Source organism: Engraulis encrasicolus, chromosome 4 (assembly GCF_034702125.1).
Source record: "Engraulis encrasicolus isolate BLACKSEA-1 chromosome 4, IST_EnEncr_1.0, whole genome shotgun sequence".
Taxonomy (NCBI): Eukaryota; Metazoa; Chordata; class Actinopteri; order Clupeiformes; family Engraulidae; genus Engraulis; species Engraulis encrasicolus.
Genome location: NC_085860.1, coordinates 56,951,261 through 56,975,786, shown reverse-complemented (window position 1 = coordinate 56,975,786; position 24,526 = coordinate 56,951,261). Strand labels below are relative to the sequence as shown.

The following is a 24,526-nucleotide window of genomic DNA, read 5'->3' as shown; positions in this document are numbered from 1 at the left end:
GGATACAAATGTTTGCATATGCGCTTAAAAAAGACGAGTAGAAAAGGGGCGCACTGACATGTGCGAGTAGGCCTAACACTTCCATTCACCCCTCTGTTATAAAATGTTACGTCCAACCAGCACGTGCATTTGTTGTTATCAATTGCCTGAGAAACCTCCGATAGACGAAAAACTTGGGCAAACGTCGGAAGGTAAAGCATGAAATGAACAACTGACCATGAAGGCTTTATCAAACGTGTGAATATTTTTTGATTCATGCATGCGCCGATGCATGTTGAGTGGGGACTGACGTTGAGCGGAGAGAGAGAAAGAGAGCGAGAGAGCGAGATGCTCCGCCTGCCCAAATTCTCAAACCACGCTACGCTCTAATAAGGGAAGTGTCTGAAGTCGGGCGAACGTTAAGGTCGATGTGGATATTAGGCAGCATTGCCGCATTGACCGCCTGCCTAGCGAAAACATAGGCCTACTCTATTTCAGCCTCTGCATCCATTCCCTCTCTTGACAAAATGTCAAATCACAAAACCAAACAAAGGACAACGTGCGTGTTGCAAAGTGAGATGAGAACATAACTGAGGTACATTTCGAGTTTTGTTTGTATAGGCTAAGCGTGGCGCGCTGCTGCACCATCAAAAAAGTTACAAAAATATTAAACATCAAAATCAAGTGTTGCATTTCTGTAAGTAACATAATACAACATGTTTCCTGACGAAATATGTTAATGTTTGGATATTAATTGGATAATGTTTGATAATGTGAGACAGTTCTTATAGGCTACCTACTGGAACCCTGACCCTTCTCTCTCCGTCTCTGTCTCTCTCACACACGGTCAGCATCTCAGCATGATATGATCTAAGCCTAATAATAATAAGCCTATTTTTCGTTGGTGAACTAATATCCCTTATTTCTCTGTGTTGTGCTTTGATTTCAACACCTGGGGAACAGGTTGCAGTGGTAGGACTATATCTGCAAAATCATTTAGTACACCTACAAAATGAATGTAGGCAGGTAGCCTAAATGCAAAAAGAAAGCATATATAGGCCTATATATATATATATATATATATATATATATATATATATATATATATATATATATATATATATATATATGAAGAGTTCAGATGCAAAACCCCCTAAGTGCCATTTCAGAAAATAATCTTAATTCATTTTTATTTAATACAAAGCTATCAAAATTGCATATTTTTTTAATTTTATTTATGTAATATAACTATTTATATGTATTATCAGGTACATGAATGTAAACCAAACCAACAACGGGGTTCTGTAAAAATACAGAACTGCAGGTCTTCAGAAATGGAGTTAGGGGGTTTTGCATCTGAACTCTTCATATATATAAAATGTATTTTCTTTTTCTTTTTTTCCTTAAAAAAAAAAAAAAATCGTGGGGCGTATCGAACCGTAGGTCATATATCGTGATACAAACCGAATCGTGGGTTGGGTGTATCGTTACAGCCTTAATAAATTCACAATACAAAACATACACAAAGACCTAATACACATTATTGCACATTGCAGTAAACATATAGCAATCATTTGCGTACAGCATCAGTTCACATAAACACACCCATGCTCTCTCTCTCTCTCTCTCTCTCTCTCTCTCTCTCTCTCTCTCTCTCTCTCTCTCTCTCTCTCTCTCTCTCTCTCTCTCACACACACACACACTCACACACTAGTGTGTGTGTGTGTGTGTGTGTGTGTGTGTGTGTGTGTGTGTGTGTGTGTGTGTGTGTGTGTGTGCCACTAAAGCAGACCACTTGTTATATGTGTTAATATAATATTGTGATATTTATGTTAATTTAAAATGAAATGAAAGTTAAAAAAAAACTTCCGAGTGCATTGACACAATAAACTGATTTACCAAATATGGTACAATTCAAGTTTGAACTAACCAACATCCAAAAAATGACAACAGTATTTCCAAAAGCTGTAGTACCAACTTCGTATGAACCATGTTGATCTGAACCAACACCACGATGGTTTCAAATGCGTCTCGTTTATTGTCGTAACTCGGAAAATCTGGAAAAACTGGCTGGATTTTTATAGGGGAATTTGCTATGATATTTTAACATGCCAAAGTGCCAAGACAGTGCAGATATTTAGCAGTAGGAGAAGGGATTCTCTCAAGTTTACCGTGAAAACCGCTACCCTCATGCTAATATGTGGCAGGCATGCAAGCTTTCTGAACTTCTAGTCTATTTACCTGTGGTAGTCTTGCTCTAATGACATACTTCCAGCCATTAGGCCTATGGATTATATTTCTGCAATAAAACTGAAGGGTTTTCAACATTTCTGGATTCACAAAATCCCTACAACACTAGTGTGTTTGAGACAGTGTGTGTGGGAGGGAACTTTTACCTTGCTCTTTTTTAAACTCGTTTTCTGTCATGAAGACCGGCGTCATCAATTCTCCCACTGGAGGCTGAATAGTCACAAAAAATTTCCGTGTATTTGTACTGTTGAGATAAAGAGGAAAAATACAGAAAGGAGGGTTTACAACGACGGCACATCAAAACCACCAAAATTTGTGTTCATAGCCAACAGTACAGTATATACTGTATCACACAAAATATAAGAAGAACAATTCAAAATCATGCAAAGCAAGGTGTACCTAATAAAATGGTTGGTGTATATTGACTATTTAAAGATGCACTGTGTAGGATTGTGGCCAGAGTGTGTTGGGTGTAGAGGCAAACTATGCTCCTCATTGAAACTGAGCTGCCAAATTGCCCAATTTGATCTTCTCATAAATATTTACTAAGTATTAAACTACTTTTTACTATTATGACCAGAGTACGGTAAGTTTTGCAGATAAATATGTCAATTTCTGGAGATTCAAAATGGCGGACAAGATCCGCCTTTTCATGTAAAGAGCCATTTTCCATACCATAAGGAATACTTAGAATTCGATGGTGGTGGTAAGCATGAAAAATGTAACATTTGTGAATGGGACAGCATGAATTCTAGAAATAAACTACTAAAATACTACACAGTGCACCTTTAAGAATATTAGTTTAAAATGTAATTTGCATAGCAATTTGGAACACCGTGTAAGATTACAACATTTACCATAGCTGGAAATTGGCAGCTTGTGTGGAATCACAGAAATCGATGCCAATCACAGCAGTAGCAGTCCCAGATGGGGGCAATACATCTGAAATATAAGAAAATAATATGATGACAAATGTAGAACAACAATGCCAAATCAGAGTAGAGGTTTTTTTTTAAAGCAGCACTAAAATAAAACTTGGGACAGAAAATAAGTGCATTTCCATTAATACCAACTGAAAGGCTGAAAACAATAACTTTCCACAACTGGCTCATAAATATCTACATTAAAGTACAACATACAGACAGTACTGTACATTAAACGCCAAATGTTCATATAATACTGTGAAATAACCCAAAAAAAAACAATGGCCACAAACCAATTTCTTGAAATTCTTTCATCCTCATCCCAGACTGCAGCTTTGGTTCCTCCACATGCAGGTTCTTGACCTCTGACGAGGTGTTGTTGGTGAATTGGATTTGAACAGCTACCATATGAATATCTGAACTAAAAGGCTGTCGGCTGAAGCAGTACTCCACTGCCAGACCCTCTCCTTTGATGCGGTGCAAAAGCTCATACATCTTCATAGAGCTGGATGAAGTGATTGTCTAAGGAATAAACAACAGCGACGTAATGGTTAAGATTTTAAAGAGAAAGCTTCTCTTGATGGCTTCTGAGAAGGATCCCTGGCTAGTTAGATATTTACAGTGTGATTGGCCTTTTGTGTCAGCTCTATAACTATCATTTAAATATAATTTAAAGACTGACACATAGCTCATCACATCTCTGTGGATGATTTTTTTGCCAAGTCATCTTTTCATAGTTGTTTCAAAATCAGCTACAGTGGAGGGTTCCCACGCATGAACACACCACTATCCTTTAGGATTTGTTTCTTAAGAGCAGAATTCAAGCTTATTTCAATCATAGCTGGTCATCCATTTCCCAAGGCAGCAAAGCAGTCCCAAACCATGAAGAGCTCCTTTCTCAAACCCTACACAAAGTAGTATACAGCATACAGTATACGCTTTCAAAAATATTTTTAAAATTATGTGTTTCTTGGCTCACTGTAATTGCCCCAATGTTACTTTAAATCTAAATGGCTTCTAATAGCTTGGAAAAGAGCTCTTCATATAAAGGTAGATTATACTCACCACTGCTGACATTGTGGTATCTGTCAAAGATAACCCTTCCAAGTCTGTGACCAAGCTGTTTGAAACAACATTGCTGACTGGAGATACTTGATATGTCGTGGATTCAGTTGGGGTCGACAGGACTGGAACATTCATAAATCAAGTTACCATTTCATATGGATTGTACTAAGTAATGTTTATTAATGGTTTCAATGTCTCCAAATGTTTTTACTCACAATCGTCCAGATCAAGAAGAGACATTTCCTTCTTTTCAACGGCTTCCTTCTTTTCCACGTTAGCCTTTTTTGTTGGTTTGGAAGCAGGAGCGGAAACAGGCACCTGGTGAGAGCAGTGAGAGAATGGTGAAAATTGTGAAGCCCAACAGTAAAACTGTTAACTGCCATTGACGTCAAACTGTCAAACAGTTTGTTTAGAACTTGGATTTTTATACACAAATTTTAGTTTTGGCAAAGGACGCGCTCAACTTCTTGGAAAAATGAAAGTCTTTGGGTGCGCGATAAAATGTATCAACTTAAGGACTTATTTATTCATATTACCACCATGTCCAAAAAGCAAATGCGTTTCGGGTATCAAGCCTTCGTCAGTGCGTGGTACCACAAACTCATCAAGTGACAATGGTGAGTTATGGCTCATTCACACTGCAAGTACGGGGCATAGGCGAAACATGTCCGAATGTATCCATGCTCAATCCAAAATGGTTAGAAAACATGAAAACATGTCCTTTCACATCAAAGCCCAGTGTCATTGTGGCGCATGGACGGGCCACAAACAGGAGCGCAGAGAAGTGTGCGTTACAACTTGACAATAGACTTCAAGTCTATTTTTTGCGTGGGCGTGCGCATGGTATGAACGGGCTCCCATTAGAATGTATGGGCTGGGAAGGCTGAGACGGGACGGGATGCTGAGTCCCCTCCCTGCGCATGAGAAATTAAACTCTTACCTTCTTTTTCTTCTTCTTCTTCTTCGTGTCAGCATCAGATTCAGACTCCGGCTCTGATTCAGAATCTGATTCGCTGCTTTCCGATTCACTCTTCTCCTCCTCTGACTCCGATCTCTTGCCATATCCTGGCTTCGGTAGCCTGTCCTCTTCTCCACCACTTTCATCACTATAGTAGACACACCCAAATGATTTTACAGTTAAAGTACTCTATTTATGTCAATCCAACATTGCCGCTTTCATCACTATATAGCAGACAGGAAGTCCATACCCTAATGATTTTTAAAGTTATATTATGCCAGTCCAAGATTATATCAGTCTCTTACATGTTACATGGCATTTAGGAAATTAAATTTTGTGAGAGTTCAGGTGTCATCCCAAGTTGAATGTACAGTTGAAAACATTTCATATGCACTACTATAGGCGGGTATATATAGTGTTTAATGGATTTTGTTCTGAACACATTTCAAGGAATATAGTTGCTTTTTCACATGCCTTTTATATGAGTTCAGAGCTAATTGTTTTTCTTTTTTTATCTCACTGAAGTGTTATTTCATGGGTGCATACTGTCACCTATATGAAGTGAAGTTGGTTTGGGATTTCATGGCGGACGTTTAAATAATGCTGTGGGAAGTAGACAGGAACAGGCGACAGGTGGACACTTTCTGTTTTCGACTGAACAGTGTTTTGCAGGCGTTTGGCATTTACACATGGATATTCTCTTCCTGGACGTTACAGACATCCCACCTTCCAGAAACTAATGTCAGGGAGATGTTTATCCTAATTTTACGGACTAAACCGATCAGCGTGGCCTCTGTCAAGCAGTCGCCCTTAACAGAGCACTCACATTGAACAGACGCGTCGCCCACAGTTTAAACTAAAACACAGTCTCTCCCCTCTCGCATGCCTGCAAAATCTAATTGAAGTATTTTCATTCAAAATCTCTTATATTCTAAGGGTTAAGTGTGCTGTAAAAATGTAACTGAGTAGTAACATTCTATGTATGTGGTATATTAGAAATGTAAAATCTAACCTGGCTGCGCTGTCTGAGGCAGACGTCTTATTTTTGCGTCGCAGAATATTCCTTCCCTTTGGCACTTTCTCCATTCCTTCAGAGTCTGACTCCTCCTCCTCCTCGTAACTGTCCTCCGTATCAGATCTTGAACCGCTCTCTTCGCTGCTGCCAGTCTCACTGCCACTCTCTGAATCACTTTCAGAGTCGGATCCTGTATGTAGTAGGGTGTAAGGTGAAGAGACACAGCAACAACATACTGGGAGCAATAGACCCAATGGGGATTTCACATTAAATTTTTTCTGTGATCACAAAATAAACCCATTTGGGAAAATGCACCAAAGAAAAGCATTTGAAAAAATGCATAATAATAATTATTATTATTATTACTATTATTATTATTATTATTATTACTATTATTATTATTAAAATATCAGACATATGTACTGTGAAATTGTCTAAAGAAACTACAGCAAATAATGTTGAGATCTCATAAGGGTGCCCATTGCTTCATGTTTTGTCAATATTCTTAAATATGAACAGTTGAAATACAGAAAAGCATTACAAACTAGAAATGCACTCTGAGAGTGCAGACCTCCGCCAAGGAAGCTGTTTGATAGAACATTTGACTATGTTACACCCTCATTTTGTTCAAGTCTTTCTGCCTTGTGGAGTTAGAAACTAAAATGTCAAAATTTTCCCAATCCCGCAATGGTGAAGAATCTTTTTTTAAATTCCAGGGGCCTCATTTATCAAACGTTCTTAGGCACAGATCTGTGCGTAAAGCGTGCGTGCCATCATTCCTGAGCAAAGTGTGGGATTTATGAACATGTACTTGAATGTAGAAATGTGCCTAAATCTATGCACCCCTCAGACCATGAGTGTCAGTGGAAGAAACGGGAAATAGCAAATAATATTGACTGCAACGTATACAGTTTGCTTTAAATTGCAATGGAGTATGACAGTGTGCTATTTGACAGTGTTTTCGTCCATGTGTGTCTCCTCCTGTCGAAAGCACCTCCACTTCTGCCGCGGAAATATTTCTATCTCCGCACTTCCTGCCAGCGCTTCGAGTGGCGCATGTGTTCATGTGTGTCCAAACAGCTTGGCGGCTTCAAATTAACGAGGCATTTGAATATATTTTATGCCATATATGGTTACTTGGAGGTGTTTCGGGATGCAAATTACCCCGAATGCGCACGTGCACAGTGATTTGGAAGGTGTGGGATTTATCATGCAGAGGTGTGCGTAGGAGCAGCCAATGCACGTTTGATGAATCCTGATTTTTCTTTACTTAAGTCCATTCTATATTTCACTCGTACGACAGAATTTAGAAGGCATTCTACGAACTGATGATAAATGAGGCCCCTGGATCCGCAACTTGATCCGGATCACCACCAAAATGTAATCACTTGTTCCTTTCCAACCACTCCACAAAGTTATCCTGAGTTATCCTGCTGACAGACAAACAGATAGCCAAACAGAAAGCCAGACAGACAAACCAACGTGACCGAAAACATAACCTCCATTGACTTCATTGTGAAATCCTACAGACTTTTGCTGCTTGCCACATGTTAGCTTGCCCACAAGATGTCGCCATTCTGCCACTGTGAATTTTTGTTTGCTTGATTTTCTTTCCTTTGTTAATGGGCTCGCTTCTATGATTGGACAATCTATGTTGATTATATGGCCTATTTAATGACCATGTTTTGTCCTTTGTCTTTGATGAGTTTTTCTGAGAGACCCTGGATGAGTACATACTGTTCTGTGCTGCTAACTTTTATGCCTAAGCCGAAATTTGATGACTTCCTGCCTTATTGAGACTAACAAATGCCTATTTTTCCAAGACAGTTTGCATCTCATCTAACAGCAGTGATGAGCTGTAAAGGGATATATGTAGCTGAAAGTGTAATTTGAATTGTGAGAAAGGGAAGTGTTTTTTCCCCCAAAAAAACTTCCAACACTCATTACCACTGTCGGCAGACTCCGTAGGGCCAGATTCTCCCTCCGAATCGGAATAGAACGGCTTGTCTGCTTTTTTGTCCTTTCTTTTGTCACGCCCGCTGCACTTGGTCCATTCTGGAACCTACAGGAATGCACGGAAAACAGCATGAGTGCACTTTCAGAGATGGGCTGGTATGACACATTTAAGGAATTTTGACCAAAACAGGCCATTTAGAATAAGCTTTCACCCATGAATTTAGAAAGATAATTCGACTGCAGTAAGTAATTGATACAGTGACCTCCTACAGTAACATGAAGGAGAAACTATGTTTTCCACAATCATTCTTGTACAGATTGGAAGTGCAGTGTACAAAGTATGCACAACGTCCAATTGTTAATTAATGGAGTATGTTATTATATGGGGTTTGTATTTCTAACCATCTAGGAACCATCTGAGGTGAGTGGAAAACTAGGCCAAGAGGAAAGGTTGAAGGTCGAAGATGTATGGTAAATCCCAAAGGAAAAAATGTGTTTTCAGAAGTTTGTGTTGTTTTTGTGTCTCAAAGAAATAGATGTTTTGGTGAAGATCTGTCTTCTGGTGTCTTCTGGTTCCCAAAATTGGCTCAGGAAAAGACCAGATTAAGACCATTTCAAATTTAAATTGGTTCGCAATTCACGGATCATTGTTTTATGTGTTTAACTTTGATCCCACAGGCAGACGAGACAGGCTTGAGTACATAGCGAGACACTGTATTCAGATACTAGGTGAATAGGGCAAAAAAAAATTGAACTGTGAGATCAATTTTAACCTTTCACCATTGGTAACCCACATTATTTTTTGCATTGCAAGTCTTCTGCAAATGAGGTCATATCGACTGAAATCAGTGATAAAATCTGCAGTACTGATTAGCAGACACTAATCCATAAGGTATAGCTAGAAATGGCTCCCGGAATATAGAGAAATATTCTCAAGCCCTTGTATTTACAGCTTGAGACAAGATTTTTTTATTAATATTTGCTTCGGAGTCACAAAATCAACACACCTCTAAGGCGCCATGTTTTCCTCTGGGAATACTAACATAGAAGGGTATAGAGGGATCTTTGGACAGACACTAAAACAAAAAGACTGGAACATGGAACTTGAAATACTGGAATTTGAACATGATGGGGCTGTTGGTCACTAAACTGACTCACACTGGTTAAGGTTGTGACTCTTTCAAGCAGCTTAATAACCTGGCAGACAAGACAGAAAAGATCAGAATGAAGAGTGAGATGAATGGTAAAATTAAGAAAAAAGACAGCATGCAGTAGAAACGGTTCGTCTGTTTCTAAGTACAGTATTCATCAATCTTTATGTCAATTGAAACACTATGATTCATGTTACTATACTAGTCAAATGCTACAGCTCACTTCCAGTACGGGTCCTCCATGGGGGAAAGCTGTAATTTATTAATGATGAAGAGGACAGATTTCACACAACACCAGCTCGACACTCTGTTTTGTAACACTTGGTTAATAGTAGAAGGAATTACCATCATAAAAGGTCAAAATCCTAACGCGGTGGATAGACGGACCAGAATTGTTATTCATGATCTTTAGGATGTATCTTTTTATGGGGAAAATACAAGATGGCTGCCCAAAACGGTAGAAGTAAAATGTTGCATTGCCTGGACATTATGGCTTTATTGGCCATTTCAGTCAAAATGACTGAATCAATCAAAATGTATTCATATACAGTAGCCCAATATCATAACTATAGCGTTGACTCAAAGTGCTTTCAAATACACACACATACACATTCTCACACGCTCTGGAGGTCAAGGAGCCATTTGTCTGGAGTCTCACTCACTCACTCACTCACTCACTCACTCACTCACTCACTCACTCACTCACTCACTCACTCACTCACTCACTCACTCACTCACTCACTCACTCACTCACACACACACACACACACACACACACACACACACACACACACACACACACACACACACACACACACACACAGAAATAGTACTTCAAGGATGTCTTCAGATCACTCAACAACTGTACCACATTGTTTGATTATATCCACCGCGTGAGGATTTTTCACATAATTCCTCCTGCTATACAGAAAAGTATTGGCACAATTTGCCAAAACCAAACAAGATATGTTCCACTCCAAGAATAAGCTTAAAGGAAAACGTCAGCACATAAGGCAGGATATAACCATATTCTCTTCACCAAAATATGTTCATAACTATGCTGTTTTGATAATATATTCTATGTGCTTTTGCAGAAGACTGATAAAATGTTCTGAAAGAATATCTACAACTCGAATGTGGTGGCACGCAGTAAAGTTGGCATTGAATGGCAACACTGCAGCAATACATGACATACTGCCATCCACATCATTTATAACAGAATCTTCTGTAAATGAAGTCTGACCAATCGTCATCGCGCACTGTCTTGTTGGCTTTTAGCTATAAATATCAGTTCGAGTCTTGTTATGGAAAATAATATTCATTTAAATGACAGTGCACTCCAACAAAACTTTTAACACTGTGCTATGACATACAGTAGTTAAATCAATCCATATATGTATCTATCATCTGCCTTTCTGTCTATGTAATGTATTTATCTATCTCTGTTCGTGTTGTGTTATGCTGTATATACACACTATATATAAGATAAACATATCACTATTATTTTTAAGAATGTGCCAAACAATTTACACAATTCAGTCTAATTGTGCAATTGCTAATATGGTAGTTGGAAGAGATCAGATAGCTGGCAAAGCAAAGAAGACACAACACACTGCACTCCAGAGCACAGCGGCACCTCTCTCCAGTCTCCTAGCAACCCGATTCGCCCTTCACTGCTGTCAATCACCTCGTCCAGCTGTGGACCGAGGCACAGAGAGAAGGCGGTGAGGCATAGACTGAACACAAGGGAGTGGAGGAGCACATATACAACTAATCAACTCACAGCTGTACAATATTTACTCCTAAGAATAATAACAATGGAACAACGAACAACGACTATAACAATGACACACAACATTAACCAGAGAGGAAACATGATGAAGCATTATTTGGAAAAAAAAAAATGCTCAAATCAAAGTCTTGATTTGATGCAGGTGCTTGGCATGCACATGAGAAAATGATGTGATGGGAAAAAAAGCCTTTCAACCTTGCCATTCTATTAATTGTGTCCTAATATGGTGACATCACCAAAGACAAACAGCAGAGAGAGGTATGACAATGTGCAAATGTCTGGGAGTTTGTTTAAATATGTTTCAGAGCAAAAAAAGAGTTTCTCATGTTCCCTCTGAGATACAGTAACTATCCCTATGAAGCTGTTAACACGTATGTGGATATTTTTGAAAACACATTACTTTTGGCGTTTCGGTTACATGTAAACAGTGCTTTAGAATGTGCATTTCAAAACTCCAGTTTTAAAACTCATTTAGGGACCTAAAACACACCTGTCAAAATGGAGGGAGTTTTTTTTTTATCTACATGTCGTGTTTACACGTAAACATATACAAAAATATCAGCTTTAAATAAATATCCATATACGTGTGATTAGCACCTACAGTAAGTAGAGCAGCACCCTCTGCCCTACACCTATAAGCTTTACTGTTTACTGTTCCCAATTCACGCACAGAATCCTTCACCTCCACGTTGCGCACAGATGGGTCCGGCACCACGTCGGGCCAGTCGGGTAACTCCTGGTAGCCGCCGGCTTTGGCATTCAGCAGATGTGACAGAGATCCCAGCTGGAAATGGTCCCTATCTACAGAAAAAAACAATAACAGGAATTTACGATTATATTACATTTAAAGGTACACTTTGCAGGAAATGGTCAAAAAAGGTACTGCAACTATGCTGCTCATTGAAACTGGGTTGCCTATTATCAAATTTGATCTTTTCATGAAAGTTTACTAAGTAATAAACTAATATTTTCTAGTATGACCCAAGTACAGTCATTTTTGCAGCTAATGCAAATATAATAATGGTGCATGATTTATAGTGGAATAATGTTGTTAGTCATAGTTAATGTGTGGTTAATTGGGACATGAAATATGTATGAAGTGATTTGTACCACATTAGTCATCAATAATGACTCCATATCCATATTAGTAACAACAGTCATGTAAGCTAATGCCATACTTAGCTTTGTAGTATGCAAAACAGTTTAGCTCAGGCAACTGGACTCCTTTTTTGGGCTTGAAGACATTTTGTCTATTTCCCAAGGCAACTAGGCTTAGATACTATAAATATGCCAACAAATGGCCTAAGAAATAATAAACAATATTGAGTGCGTATACATGCAGTTCAGTACCCCGAATATGAGGCATATCCCGGTTATGTTTATATGCGCACAGAACGTTATATCCCAGTCTACATTCTTGCCTGCTATAGAATTCTCTTCAAATGCGTGTTGCCTAGATACCAGCAATAGCGTTCTATGGGAAGCCCCTGTATTCGGGATAAGGTGTATACATGCGTCAGTATCCCGGCTTCTTTCGGAGAACTCCACCTAGCATATCCCGATTTCTCAGTATCCCGAATAAGGGCTTATTCGGGATACTGAAGTGTTTATATGCGCAAACGCAAATTCGGGATACTTAATATCCCGATCATATTCGGGATACTGAACTGCATGTATACGCACTCATTCATCTCAAGGGGCTATCCTATAATACAGAATTTAAAGGTGCACCGTGTAATATTTCTACTAGTTTATTTCCAGAATCCATGCTGCCCATTCACCAATATTACCTTTTTCATGAAAACCACCACCATCAAATTCCAAGTATTCAATATGACTGGGAAAATTGCACTTTTCATTCATGAAAAGGGGGATCTTCTACATTGTCCGCCATTTACAATTTCCAGAATAGACACTTTCAGCTGCAAAACTTACTGAACTTTGGTCATACTAGTAAATATTAGCTTATTCTTTTGTAAATATACATATTCATGTTAGTTCTTTCTTCTGATTTTAGTGAAGATCAGACCATATTTAATGAGCAATTTGGGCAGAAAGAGAGAAGACATTTCAAAGGGCTACTTTTTCCTCTCACTGTAGCTTTGAGGTACTGTCATCAATTGCTTATTTTGGTTGTTCACTTTTCAAGACATTTGTCATGGGCAAATTAGCTCTTTTACAATGAAATTGTTCCTTAGCTTTAAAAAAAATGTATAAAGTAGCAGTGTCTCATCAATCTCTTTACCTTTAAATGGAGACTCCAGAACAGGTGCAGGTTTCAAGGCTAGGAACAACTTCTTAGCATACTTGCTAAGGGCCCCGCCCTTTTCCATGGGCACGATAAGCTGGCGGATAAATCGAGCTCGGTCTCGGATGTCATAGTTTTGGTCATATTTTGCCAGGTTCAGCACATATTGAGTGAGAAGTTTAGTCTAAAGACAGCAAAGAAAAACATACTGTCAATACAATTAAAATTACAATTAATATTACTATTTTTTCAAGATCCTGACCATTCTGATGGGGGTAAGTTTTGTTTACATTTTTTTTTTAAAACCCTCCTTAACATAGTTTACGCATCACATCAAAAGTTGTGCAACATCAACAGACACCTCACAACATGGAAATAACTGGCTCACCCAGTCAAGCACATTTCTGAAAACCTTTCACTTTGTTCATATTTTCAGAGGGAGTTAAATACCTGTTTCGAATTTGTAAGATATAGCTTGGCTGCCAGATTCATAATCTGTAGCTTGACGATGTCTTCTTCATTGGTAAATGTCTTTGCCATCTTCCTCAGGACATCAGGGGCAATCTTGGGTACATGCTCACAGTATTCCCCAATTAGCCACAGGATACTAGCTCGCGCCATTGGGACCTACAAATAAGAGAGAAACAGGTTTCAACGGTGGTGAGCCACATACTCCAGATGACGTGGCTTTATCAGTCCAATTGAACCAGGTGATCATTCACAACAATCAATTAGTTAATGGGATATCATTCGACAATCACTGGGTTCATATACCTGTAGGGCTAATAACATTACCTGGATGTTGTTAGTGAGTTTGGCCAATGGCTTAATGATTTCACTTGGTTAGTATAGGGTTAATAACCTTACCTGGATGTTGTCAGTGAGTTTGTCCATGTGCTTAATGATTTCACTTGGTTAGTATAGGGTTAATAACCTTACCTGGATGTTGTCAGTGAGTTTGGCCAATGGCTTAATGATTTCACTTGGTTAGTATAGGGTTAATAACCTTACCTGGATGTTGTCAGTGAGTTTGTCCATGTGCTTAATGATTTCACTTGGTTAGTATAGGGTTAATAACCTTACCTGGATGTTGTCAGTGAGTTTGGCCATGTGCTTAATGATTTCACTGTGCTGCTCCGGCTGCATCTGTAACAACTTCTTTATCACCACCACAGATTCCGCTACCACCAGTTCTAAAAAAGAAATAAATTAAAAAAATGAGGTGGATACTTCAAGCTTTAGGGTTGTTAAAGGGAATATTTCAATACGGTCCGGCCGAAAATGCAAAGCTGGCGAACAGTGTGGCAGCAAAAATGATGGGGACATGGGCTGGGTCTCCATAGGCAAGATATAGAGCACCTACAGGTACATAGAACTACAATAACATCTAGTTCCGGATAGTACAGCATTCTATATGGTTCCTCCAGTGTACAAGCAACACAAGGATGAAGCTCATTGAATGAATTATGCTTAAAAGGGCATTCCTGTGCAACCTATTCATCAAAAATCAGTTGCAGGAAAAAGCCCTTCCAGACATGCTAAAACATTTTGGGACATCAAACTGTGGTCAGATGAGTTATTTGACCATAACAATGGGAGATGTGCATGGCAAAAAATGCCCACTGGCAGGTGCATCCTGTTGTGGGTCTGCTAGCAAAGTTACTATAAACCTTATTACAGTTGAGGGCCTTGCTAATGTTTTCAAATATCAGCAGCAAGTTTCCAGGGGACAATCACTTCACTGCACTGATCAACATTCACCAAGGAGTTCATGCAAAAACATTAGTAGACGTGCTTTGAAATGACCAAACCAATCTTTATATCTAATATCATTGAAAACATCATTGATTCAGGCTGTCTGCACAAGGCAGACAAGTAACCTGATTGAATCGGAGGTGTTTTGGATAGACTAATTGGCAACAATTCAAAGTTCCATACTGTTGGGACTTGTAATGGTCTTTACAGTAGATACTTGCTATACAGTTGAAGCAGACATCAGCAAAGGTGAGCTCTATCTCACATTATTAGAATATATTTGGGGTGCCCAAATTTATGTACATGCCTATCTTTGTTTAAATCCGCATAAAATGATTTCAAGACCTATCAAGCGTTTTCACAAAACAAATGTTTCTCTTTCCCTATGGTTTAGTTAGTATATGTTCAAGTGATTTTCCAAAGGGGTGCCCAAACATTTTTAAAAACAACTGTATTTTCTGCCTCTTGGCAGGTTTGTTTAGTTTAGTAGGCTATAAAAACGTGACATTGTACGTTCCTCACAATAAAGCCATAATGTAAAGTTAAATAACAACAACCATTTTAAAACTTCAAAAACAGAGTTTTGAAAATCAGCATTGCCGAATGGAAATGGTATGTTTTGGTAGAATGAGAGTAGTGAGTTTAAATGTTGGTTTGAAGATTTCACAAATTTTGTGTGATTCATCGTGTGATTTCTCCAACATGTGACATGGAATTAAAGTACTGGTGCTCAAGTACACTCACCATCACGGTTGGAGAGCAACTGAACTAATCCATTCAAGCATGTGTCCCGGACCTCGCCGATGTTTGTGGCACAGCGGCCAATGGCCTGGATTGTGGCGGCCACAAAGTCTTTGTCATTACTTTTGATGTAAGTCTAAATTGTAAACAAAATGCAAAAGATTAAGTATACTGGGTGTATAACGTGCATTCACTTTGAATTATTTTAATGTACATGCAGTATACTCACCTGAAATTCTCTTAGGATTGTTGAAATATTGGTCTCATTTGCCAGATTAGTTAGGACTTCAAGCTACCAAGGGAGGGAAATACAGTTAAGTGGATGCACAAGTGCAAAGGCATTGCCATTATTAAACTACAAAAGACAAAAGCCTTTTACCTTTAGAATCTTAATCTGAGTGGGATCCGTCGAGCGTATGTAGAAGCTCTTGAGGTATGGTTCAAACATTCCCTAAAAGAGAACATTGAGGTTGAATTTTTTTATCAAATTGTCAGCTCGGCAGTATGTGTTGACCACATTTGCTTAGCTGTGAGTGAGGCAAGAGCTATGGAGATTGTATGCTCTTACCGTTGAAGAAATAAGTGTGTACACCCTTTAGAACGGCTTACAATTTCTTAATTTTAAATTGGCTTTAATCTGGTTTTAAATTGTCTTTCTTTTACTCTAGTTGAGTCTATGACCTCATCAACCAGAAAGTCTTGCACTGTCCATTCTGCTATGCAAGAAATCTTCACAGAAAATGTGACAAAATGTCCTAATTGTCAAGTCTTTTATTGTAAATTCTTACCCTTCGCTTGATTGTCATGGTGGCCACATTCTGTAAAACCACATACTGGACCTCACTGTGGTAAAAAAAAAGAAAAGAAAAGAGTAACACATACAGGTTAATGGCACATGTTAAGGGCTAGTTTAATATTTCATATTTTGGGGGATTTTTTGGGATAAAATTATTTGGATTTCTGAAGCAGCAGCAACACAACAGTGCAAAGGTTTGTCATATTTTTGCCTGTCATAGTACATACCGTACCAGTTAATACTGTTTAAAACTAAATTCAGCTGTGCAAAGGCACAATGTAATGAGCAGGGTTTATGTTATTAGAGCCCTATCGCACGAGATGCGTCCTGTTTCCATGAAATCAAATTAATCTATAACGGTAGTGGTGCCGTCACGATAAAGCCCCGTTTTTCGTGGTTGGGCCACACTTCCAGTGATGAGGGAGAAGCGGAGTGTAGGTACGGTGTAGAGAAGCGAAAATTGCATTAGAAAACACACTGTTCATCTTAATTTGTTTTACTTCACAGTGTGATGGGGCATAGCCTACATGCTAATGTATCCCTTCACTAATAATATTTCCCTAATCAGTTCTCTGTAGGAAGTGGGCCATCAATCGTAAATCAACCACGAATCGGACAGCCCATTCAAATGCATTGTCCGCGGAAGTGTGGCCCAACCACAAAAAACGGGGCTTCATCATGACGGCACGACAAACGTTATAGATTATAGATCGGCAATTCGTGGCCACGTGACGATATAGCGTGCTATACAGTTGGTTATTAAGTGTAATGTATAACTAACCTGTGGCTTCTCATGAGCCGAACAAGAGCTTTTGCAATAACACCAACCTCGGCTTTGGGGGCAAGATGAAAGTAGAGCTGAGCAACTGCCATTACAACCTGTGTAACAAAAAAAAACAATGGAAAATACAGGTTGTTGAAAATAAAACCATTACCCTTTTCCATACAACATACGTTTGTTACATAGGTGTTCAATTTAGTTAATATGTAGACAGTATGATTTAAATAACCTACAGCTGCATTCCGACTCTGTAGGAGAGGTTTTGTGTTTCTCAGTAGAAGTCTGTGGTCAGGATCCATGACGTAGGGCTTCCTTTTGGCTGCAGTGGACACCTCAGCATCAGGGGTCTCCTCCTTTGAGTCCTCATCTTCATCAGAACCATAAAAAGCCTTTTCCTCCTCCAGAAGAGTCTCCTGTAGAAACATATACAGGGGCAACAATTGTATTTTCATATAGACATTTTATCACACATTTGATTGTTATACAGCAGTATGAAATCACGCAAGACAAAATGTTTGACCTCGTCAGACCAGATATGATCAATACTCAACCAGAGGACGTGGTCGTGAAAATTAGCAGTGATTCACGTATTTTTCTCATCCAAATAGTTCACTTGGAAGCAACTGGACTTTGTCTTTGGGCTTGAAAGATGAAGTGTTTTTAATTTAAATATTATTTTAGTTGAAATTTTACATTTGGTGTTTGGTGAAAGGCAACTTCAATCGGTATAACACTTGTTCCTATAGGCCTATGGGAAATATAGTTATCTTGTTCATGATATGTAACTTTTGAGGTATATTGCAAGAATTTGACCCACTAACACAGACAAAAGGGACAATCATTACCGCAATTATCAATCTTACCATCACTATTACCCGCAAATCCCAAATCCCACACAAAAACATTCATCTTTCTGTCTTGGATACTCACATTGATGTTGGGGTTGAGGAACTGTGTTCTAGCGTATCTGGTCAGCATGTTGATGATCACCACCTGGCCCCATTCCTCCACATCGATTAGCAGGTTACACAGCTTACGGTAATTTTTGTGGATCAAGTCAATGCGCTCTGGGCAGACTTCCTCAAAGGCCATGACAACACTGCCAGCGACCAGCTGCAAAACGAGATCAAAGTCAAAGCCAAAAAGGCAATATTGATCTGTTACCTTACCTTACCTGTTACCTGTTCCTTGCTTCTTTTTATCCTTTAGCCGTGTTAGTTTTAACACTATTTTTATTTGAAAGGGTAAAAAGATGGTAAACATATTTTAAATGCCGCCAGTGAATCACTCTTACCGTAGTTTTATCAGCAAGCAGTTTTTCTATGACTTCAATTAACTGGTCCTTCTGGTCGGGGTCCAAACTAACAATAGATACGAAATAATTAGATACTGAACATTGAAGAAAAATGGAAAAACTTCATCCATTACACAGTGGGCCCTTCTCAAAACCTAGGACAGTGCACTTCCAAGTGTATCAGCCTAATTAGTCACACCCAGTGATTGGATAATCTTCATTAGTCACACCCAGTGATTGGATATTCCGTAGAGTTCACCAAAGAGTATCCAATCACTGGGCGGACTAATTAGGCTGATACACTTGGAAGTGCACTGTCCTTGGTTTTGAGAAGAGCCCAGTGTTTAAACCCCCATGATTACCTGTAGAGTTTTGGGATGGCATGAGCAGCAGTTTTACGGACATATGGAGACATGTCGGATGCAGCTTCTTTGATGGCGAGCATCATTATGGGTACAATGATGGTGACTCGGATGCTGGACAAAACCCGTAGTGCACTTGCTCGAATAAGCTGGTTGGGATCCTAAAAAAAAAGAAAAAAAAACATTAAATTGCTACTCCAGCATACATCCAGGATAGCCTTATGTCTACTCTGGTCAGAATATCATTGCTTCATGTCAGATGAAGTATCAGAATGAATATCGTTGTCAGTATGAATATTATTGCTTCATGTCAGATGAAGATTCATGTGCATTAACCTATCATGGGTTGGTATGCTCTGTATGTATTTTTTTACAGTGAGATTAATTTAAAAATAATCTATTCCCACTTCTGTTACATACACGTAACCAAGTAAAGAAATGTCAGTTTTATCAAAGTTTTTCAAGTGTGGTTGCTGTAAGACATAGCTTCCTATTGTGAAAAAAAAAACAAAAACAAATATAGGGTAGATAAACCTATCTAATAGAAGTGTTCCTGACATCCAGCATAATTAGACAGACTGCCATTTCATCCCATTTTGATAACTTACCTTTAACCCCCGCTGAAATGTGGAGATTGACAGCAAAGCAAGATCTTGTTGTTCCTCGGCATACCGCACAAGGTATACATAAACAAGCTTCTTTACCTGTGAGAATAAAGGCAGGGGTGACATTTGAAAATGTTAACCATGATTGATAATGGGTTTATTGTATAGCATGAGTTTCAAAATGGAAGTGAAAAGTCAAAGTTGATACATACCTCGATATTTTTACAAGCCACATTTTTCACGACAGCTGGGAACAACTCCGAGGCATTCTTTCCTCTGGCAATCATCTGTTTTGAGAGAAAAATTGCAGCAGGATGAAAAACAATCTAAAAAAAATTCTTGAATTCAGGTTTTACACATTGTATTACTTATTTTCTTGATACAGTACCCATGATACCTATGGCTTAAAGTGTGTGTGTGTGTGTGTGTGTGTGTGTGTGTGTGTGTGTGTGTGTGTGTGTGTGTGTGTGTGTGTGTGTGTGTGTGTGTGTGTGTGTGTGTGTGTGTGTGTGTGTGTGTGTGTGTGTGTGTGTGTGTGTGTGTGTCTGTGTGTAAACTGACAAATTTTTAACTATATTTTTCACGAAATAATATAATAACATAATATAAGAATGTACAGCTTATGCGACAGCGTAATCTTGAGGTTCACTCAAAATATGGAGCCAGTATTGTTTAAACCACTGGCAACAAAAATGAGTGCACCCCTGTGTGAAAATGCCAAAAGTGCTGGTATTTTATGTTGCCAGCATTGTTTTCCAGCACTGCCCTAACTCCCCTAGGAATTGAGTTCACCCAAGCCTCACAGGTTCCCAAACGAATCCTCTTCCACTCCTCCGTGATAACATCATGACGCTAGTGGATATTACAAGGCAATAAACAGTAGTGTAGGGCGAGAGCCTCTGTAATCCTTAGGCATCAAGGGTACAATATAAGACACAAAAAAACCAAAGACTCATCCATCTCGAAGGATGTTGTCGAAGTCGCTATTGCTAACGGCATAAACCAAGCACTAGAAAAACAAAGTCTGCTACACCTGTACCTGTGTGTAATATTTGTTTCAACGGTTCAGGAAGCCTTGGACTATCGTGTGTGTGTGTGTGTGTGTGTATGTGTGTGTGTGTGTGTGTGTGTGTGAGTTTGTGTGAGTGAGTGAGTGAGTGAGTAAGTGAGTGAGTGTGAGAGAGAGAGAGAGAGAGAGAGAGAGAGAGAGAGAGAGAGAGAGAGAGAGAGAGAGAGAGAGAGAGAGAGAGAGAGAGAATTAGTGACTGTAGTTTCAAAGGAAATATTGTTAGTATTAGTATGCAAAGCAATTTTCTGTTGTCACCCTCAAAATGTGCTCTTTGATAATTAAAAAATAAAGAAAACAAAAAGACCCTGGGGATGATGTCACACAATGTACAGTCAATGGGAAGTCTCCGCTCATCAAAGTTGAAAAGGCAATATTTTCATTAGCGGATAATTCACCAGATCGTTGAAACAATGTTGCCATTTCTTTCCAGGTCACTTTGTTTTCACTGGAAGAAATAGAGCAGCTGGCATTTCTTTACTAACACATATGATTTAGGCTTTGTTACAGGAGCAGAGATAGTATATCTCTTGATAGAAAGGGCATCATTTAATTACAATAATTTCAAACAGCGGAAACTGGTAACCAAGGTTTCTGTGAATAAACTTGCGAGAAAAGAAGATATCACATGTGGTCGACTTAATTATCAGGTACTTTATTATTATTTTATTTTTATTTATTTTTATTTCATGAGTACTAGTGATAAATATCATAAATATAGTTAGTTTAGTTTATTGGTATAGTTAACTTCATTGTCAACATTAACCACAATCCGTAGCCCTTGACTTTAACGTCTGCACTGAGAAGTGTACTGCACTGTGCAGGCTATTTAGGATCAGTAAGAGAGTGCCTCTCTGCCTTCTCGTCTCTGTCTGTACCCACAAGGGTCATATCATGTCAATTCACATGCCTTCCTCAGGTGACCTCCTTTGCCTGAATTTTAACACCCCACCTCTAGAGACCTTCCAAAATTTCGGGGCCACGCCCACTTTCCAAGCCCAAGAAATACATACAAAATTTACAAGCAGGTTCGTAAAGCTTTAGTTAGCTTTAGCTTTAGACAGACACAAGCCTTAACATGACCATGTCCACTCAGTCCAACCCAATGTATTAGATCCTGTACTTGGAAATAGCATAGCTTAATTATTTTTGATAGATTAAGCCTTTAAAACTGGACTTGTGAAAAACGTGATTTTGACATTTTGGGGCTATAGATCTTGGAAAGTGTACATACAATTGGAGTTACATCTGATTTCCCATCATATCTGGGAAATGTACATTGAAAAGTCTTGGGCATTGGGACAAAATGATCCTATGGTACCCCTACATAAGATTAACCAATAAACCAAGTGACACTTGATGACTCAAAGGAGCTACATGACATGAGCTACATGAGCTACAAACACACCTGACAGAACATTTACTACTTCATAATATGGAGCATTTAGTAGGCCTACTTCATAATAATCTAGACCTTCTAAATATGGTTCTATATGTCCACATGTTGGCATTATATATCTAACTGCTATCTACTAGTCAATCAAAGTATCAATTTATGGGTCAATGAATGTATCATTTAAACCAGTGGTTCTCAAACTTTTCCCATCATTCCCCCCTTCGCAGGGTCTGGATGCTTCCGAGCCCCCTCTGCCCCCCAAGCAACAGCAGTACTCGCGCAGACTGATTTTATGATCGCTGCGCGGTGCAGAATCAAAGGAAAGGTGACTGGTGATATAAAAACAAAGAGGGAAGTGGAATGCAGATGTGTGTTCATTTCCTGTATGACAATTAATAATAAAATGTTTATAATTGTGTATATAATGCTGGGGGGGGGGGCAAAAAACAGATGTCACACGCCCCCCCTGTCATGCCTCCACGCCCCCCCCCCAGGGGGGCTTGCGCCCCACTTTGAGAAACACTGATTCAAACTAAAGTATCCCGTTGTTGTTGACCAATGTGCGCTTTGGTTGACCAATAGAGATGGCAGTAAAGACACAGATACAAGTACAATGATAACAATGGAGAAAGTCCTACGAAAGGCCCTACGTAGAGCAGGGATTTTTAACCATAGGGCCTTGGCCCAACCTTGAGGGCCGCAGAAAGGGCCACCGTTCGGGGCGACTAGTGGGGCATGAAGGCCATGGAAATGCATACGTTCATTCAGCATGCATGAGTTCTGCTTAACACATTGAATGCCAGGCACATACAGTATTAGTACGATTTTGTTCCCATGCGAGTGCCGACCCTTAATAACACGTTTTTTTTTTCTCTAAATTTTGAAACTAGACACTCTAATGCACCTTTTGATTTTGGTAACTTTGTGATAAACAGAACTGACTCCTACAAAGTCAAAACTCCTACAAAGTCACGATTTGGATATTTCATCAGGCATTTTATAACAACACAGTATTCGACTGTTATTAAAGTGAAGTATCAAATCAAGCTCTTCCTGATCGCGTCACATCAAGTTTCGTGGGGCAGCCTAATCAAAAAACCCATCTTGACAAAATTTTGCATCTCATGGACATACGGAAGGACTTGGGAATTTTGCTGCCATTAACTTTCAAAAGTTGGAGTGAAAGTGGATATCCCAAAGGATGCAGTGTGGCGGGAAGGTACCATGCTCAGGGTACCTCAGCCATGGAAGACGATGGGGACAGCACTGGTAAATTACTCCCCCACCAACCTGGCGGGTCGGGAGTCGAACCAGCAACCTTTGGGCTGCAAGTCTGACCCCCTAACCGCTTACCAATGATTACCCATGTTGTTCTGATGTTGACTGATGCTGTTACCAAGGGTAGGGTTAAAGGGACTAGGAAGGACTACATTTCATCTGTTCTAAGAAGATTATTCCCTTGGATTCTGGAGTGACCCCAGCAATGACAACTTAGTTCTGACTATTTGGCATGTAGTGCTGATGTAAGAAACATATGGTAACACTCACCGCAACAATCCTCTTCATCGCTTCGAGTTTCAACGAGTCCTTGTTGCTATCCAGCATTTCTTTCAGGTCATCATGTCTAGGGAAAACAGGAAAAGCTCAAATTAAAAATGCACATGTTAAAATCCTACTTTACTAACACAAAATAAGAAACTAACACAAAGAGCCTTTGTACAGGTTGTACAGCCTGGTACAGGTTGCTGCTACCCAAAAGAGATGGATTATTCAATATTTGCTCCAGCAGGTGTCTGATGTACAAGAAGCATGGCATATGGTAAGGCTTTTGGTCAGGGACCTGCTTGCTGCAGGATAGGAGTGCCTGGGCACATTTTGAACACAAACATGTTACCATGCAAATTTCCTGTCAAATTATGCTCGAGTGAAGTCTACACATATGACAATATGAATATGAATTAACTACATTGCCACACAACACACTCAAATAAATCCAAGTTTCAAGTAATGTAATTTCCTGTGCACACTGTGCAGGTTAAAGTAATTACATGATTTTTCACCTTTAGTTGACCACTGCACAGTTTCAGAGGAAACCAGGTTGACAGGTATTTGAAATTAAATGAAAGAAATAAAAACAAAAAATATACACATTTGCAAACCTGATTAAAGCTTTTAAAGTAATTTATTTTAAACATTTTAGAATTGCTAAAACTTGTGTCACTGACCCACTACATGCATATCATTTCCCTCTTGATAATACCCCACCATTGACAGTAAATAGAATGGACGCCAAATCAACGCTATTTGCCATTCAACGCTTTGAAGCCAGATTTGGGAACATTCCAACTTACATTCCACCTTAGCAACGCCAAACGCAGGTGCTGATTGGACAA

At 39.2% G+C, this 24,526-nt stretch overlaps 1 protein-coding gene across 1 annotated transcript in view; it reads right to left on the bottom strand.

Moving 5' to 3' along the window:
• The window catches only part of LOC134447015 (AP-3 complex subunit beta-2), a 38,446-nt gene that overhangs the window by 2,776 nt on the left and 11,144 nt on the right, over positions 1 to 24,526 (bottom strand). The window contains exons 2-26 of the mRNA XM_063196301.1: positions 23,682 to 23,757; positions 19,884 to 19,958; positions 19,675 to 19,770; positions 19,067 to 19,227; positions 18,705 to 18,771; positions 18,341 to 18,523; positions 17,644 to 17,823; positions 17,411 to 17,508; positions 16,622 to 16,676; positions 16,213 to 16,284; positions 16,063 to 16,125; positions 15,837 to 15,969; positions 14,421 to 14,530; positions 13,788 to 13,964; positions 13,335 to 13,521; positions 11,760 to 11,890; positions 9,305 to 9,343; positions 8,138 to 8,252; positions 6,188 to 6,380; positions 5,158 to 5,323; positions 4,433 to 4,535; positions 4,218 to 4,339; positions 3,446 to 3,674; positions 3,087 to 3,171; positions 2,376 to 2,473 (exon numbers count right to left, since the gene is read on the bottom strand). Of these exons, the coding sequence (XP_063052371.1) occupies positions 2,376 to 2,473; positions 3,087 to 3,171; positions 3,446 to 3,674; positions 4,218 to 4,339; positions 4,433 to 4,535; positions 5,158 to 5,323; positions 6,188 to 6,380; positions 8,138 to 8,252; positions 9,305 to 9,343; positions 11,760 to 11,890; positions 13,335 to 13,521; positions 13,788 to 13,964; positions 14,421 to 14,530; positions 15,837 to 15,969; positions 16,063 to 16,125; positions 16,213 to 16,284; positions 16,622 to 16,676; positions 17,411 to 17,508; positions 17,644 to 17,823; positions 18,341 to 18,523; positions 18,705 to 18,771; positions 19,067 to 19,227; positions 19,675 to 19,770; positions 19,884 to 19,958; positions 23,682 to 23,757 (3,014 nt within the window). The remainder of the gene's footprint in view (positions 1 to 2,375; positions 2,474 to 3,086; positions 3,172 to 3,445; positions 3,675 to 4,217; positions 4,340 to 4,432; positions 4,536 to 5,157; positions 5,324 to 6,187; positions 6,381 to 8,137; positions 8,253 to 9,304; positions 9,344 to 11,759; positions 11,891 to 13,334; positions 13,522 to 13,787; positions 13,965 to 14,420; positions 14,531 to 15,836; positions 15,970 to 16,062; positions 16,126 to 16,212; positions 16,285 to 16,621; positions 16,677 to 17,410; positions 17,509 to 17,643; positions 17,824 to 18,340; positions 18,524 to 18,704; positions 18,772 to 19,066; positions 19,228 to 19,674; positions 19,771 to 19,883; positions 19,959 to 23,681; positions 23,758 to 24,526) is intronic.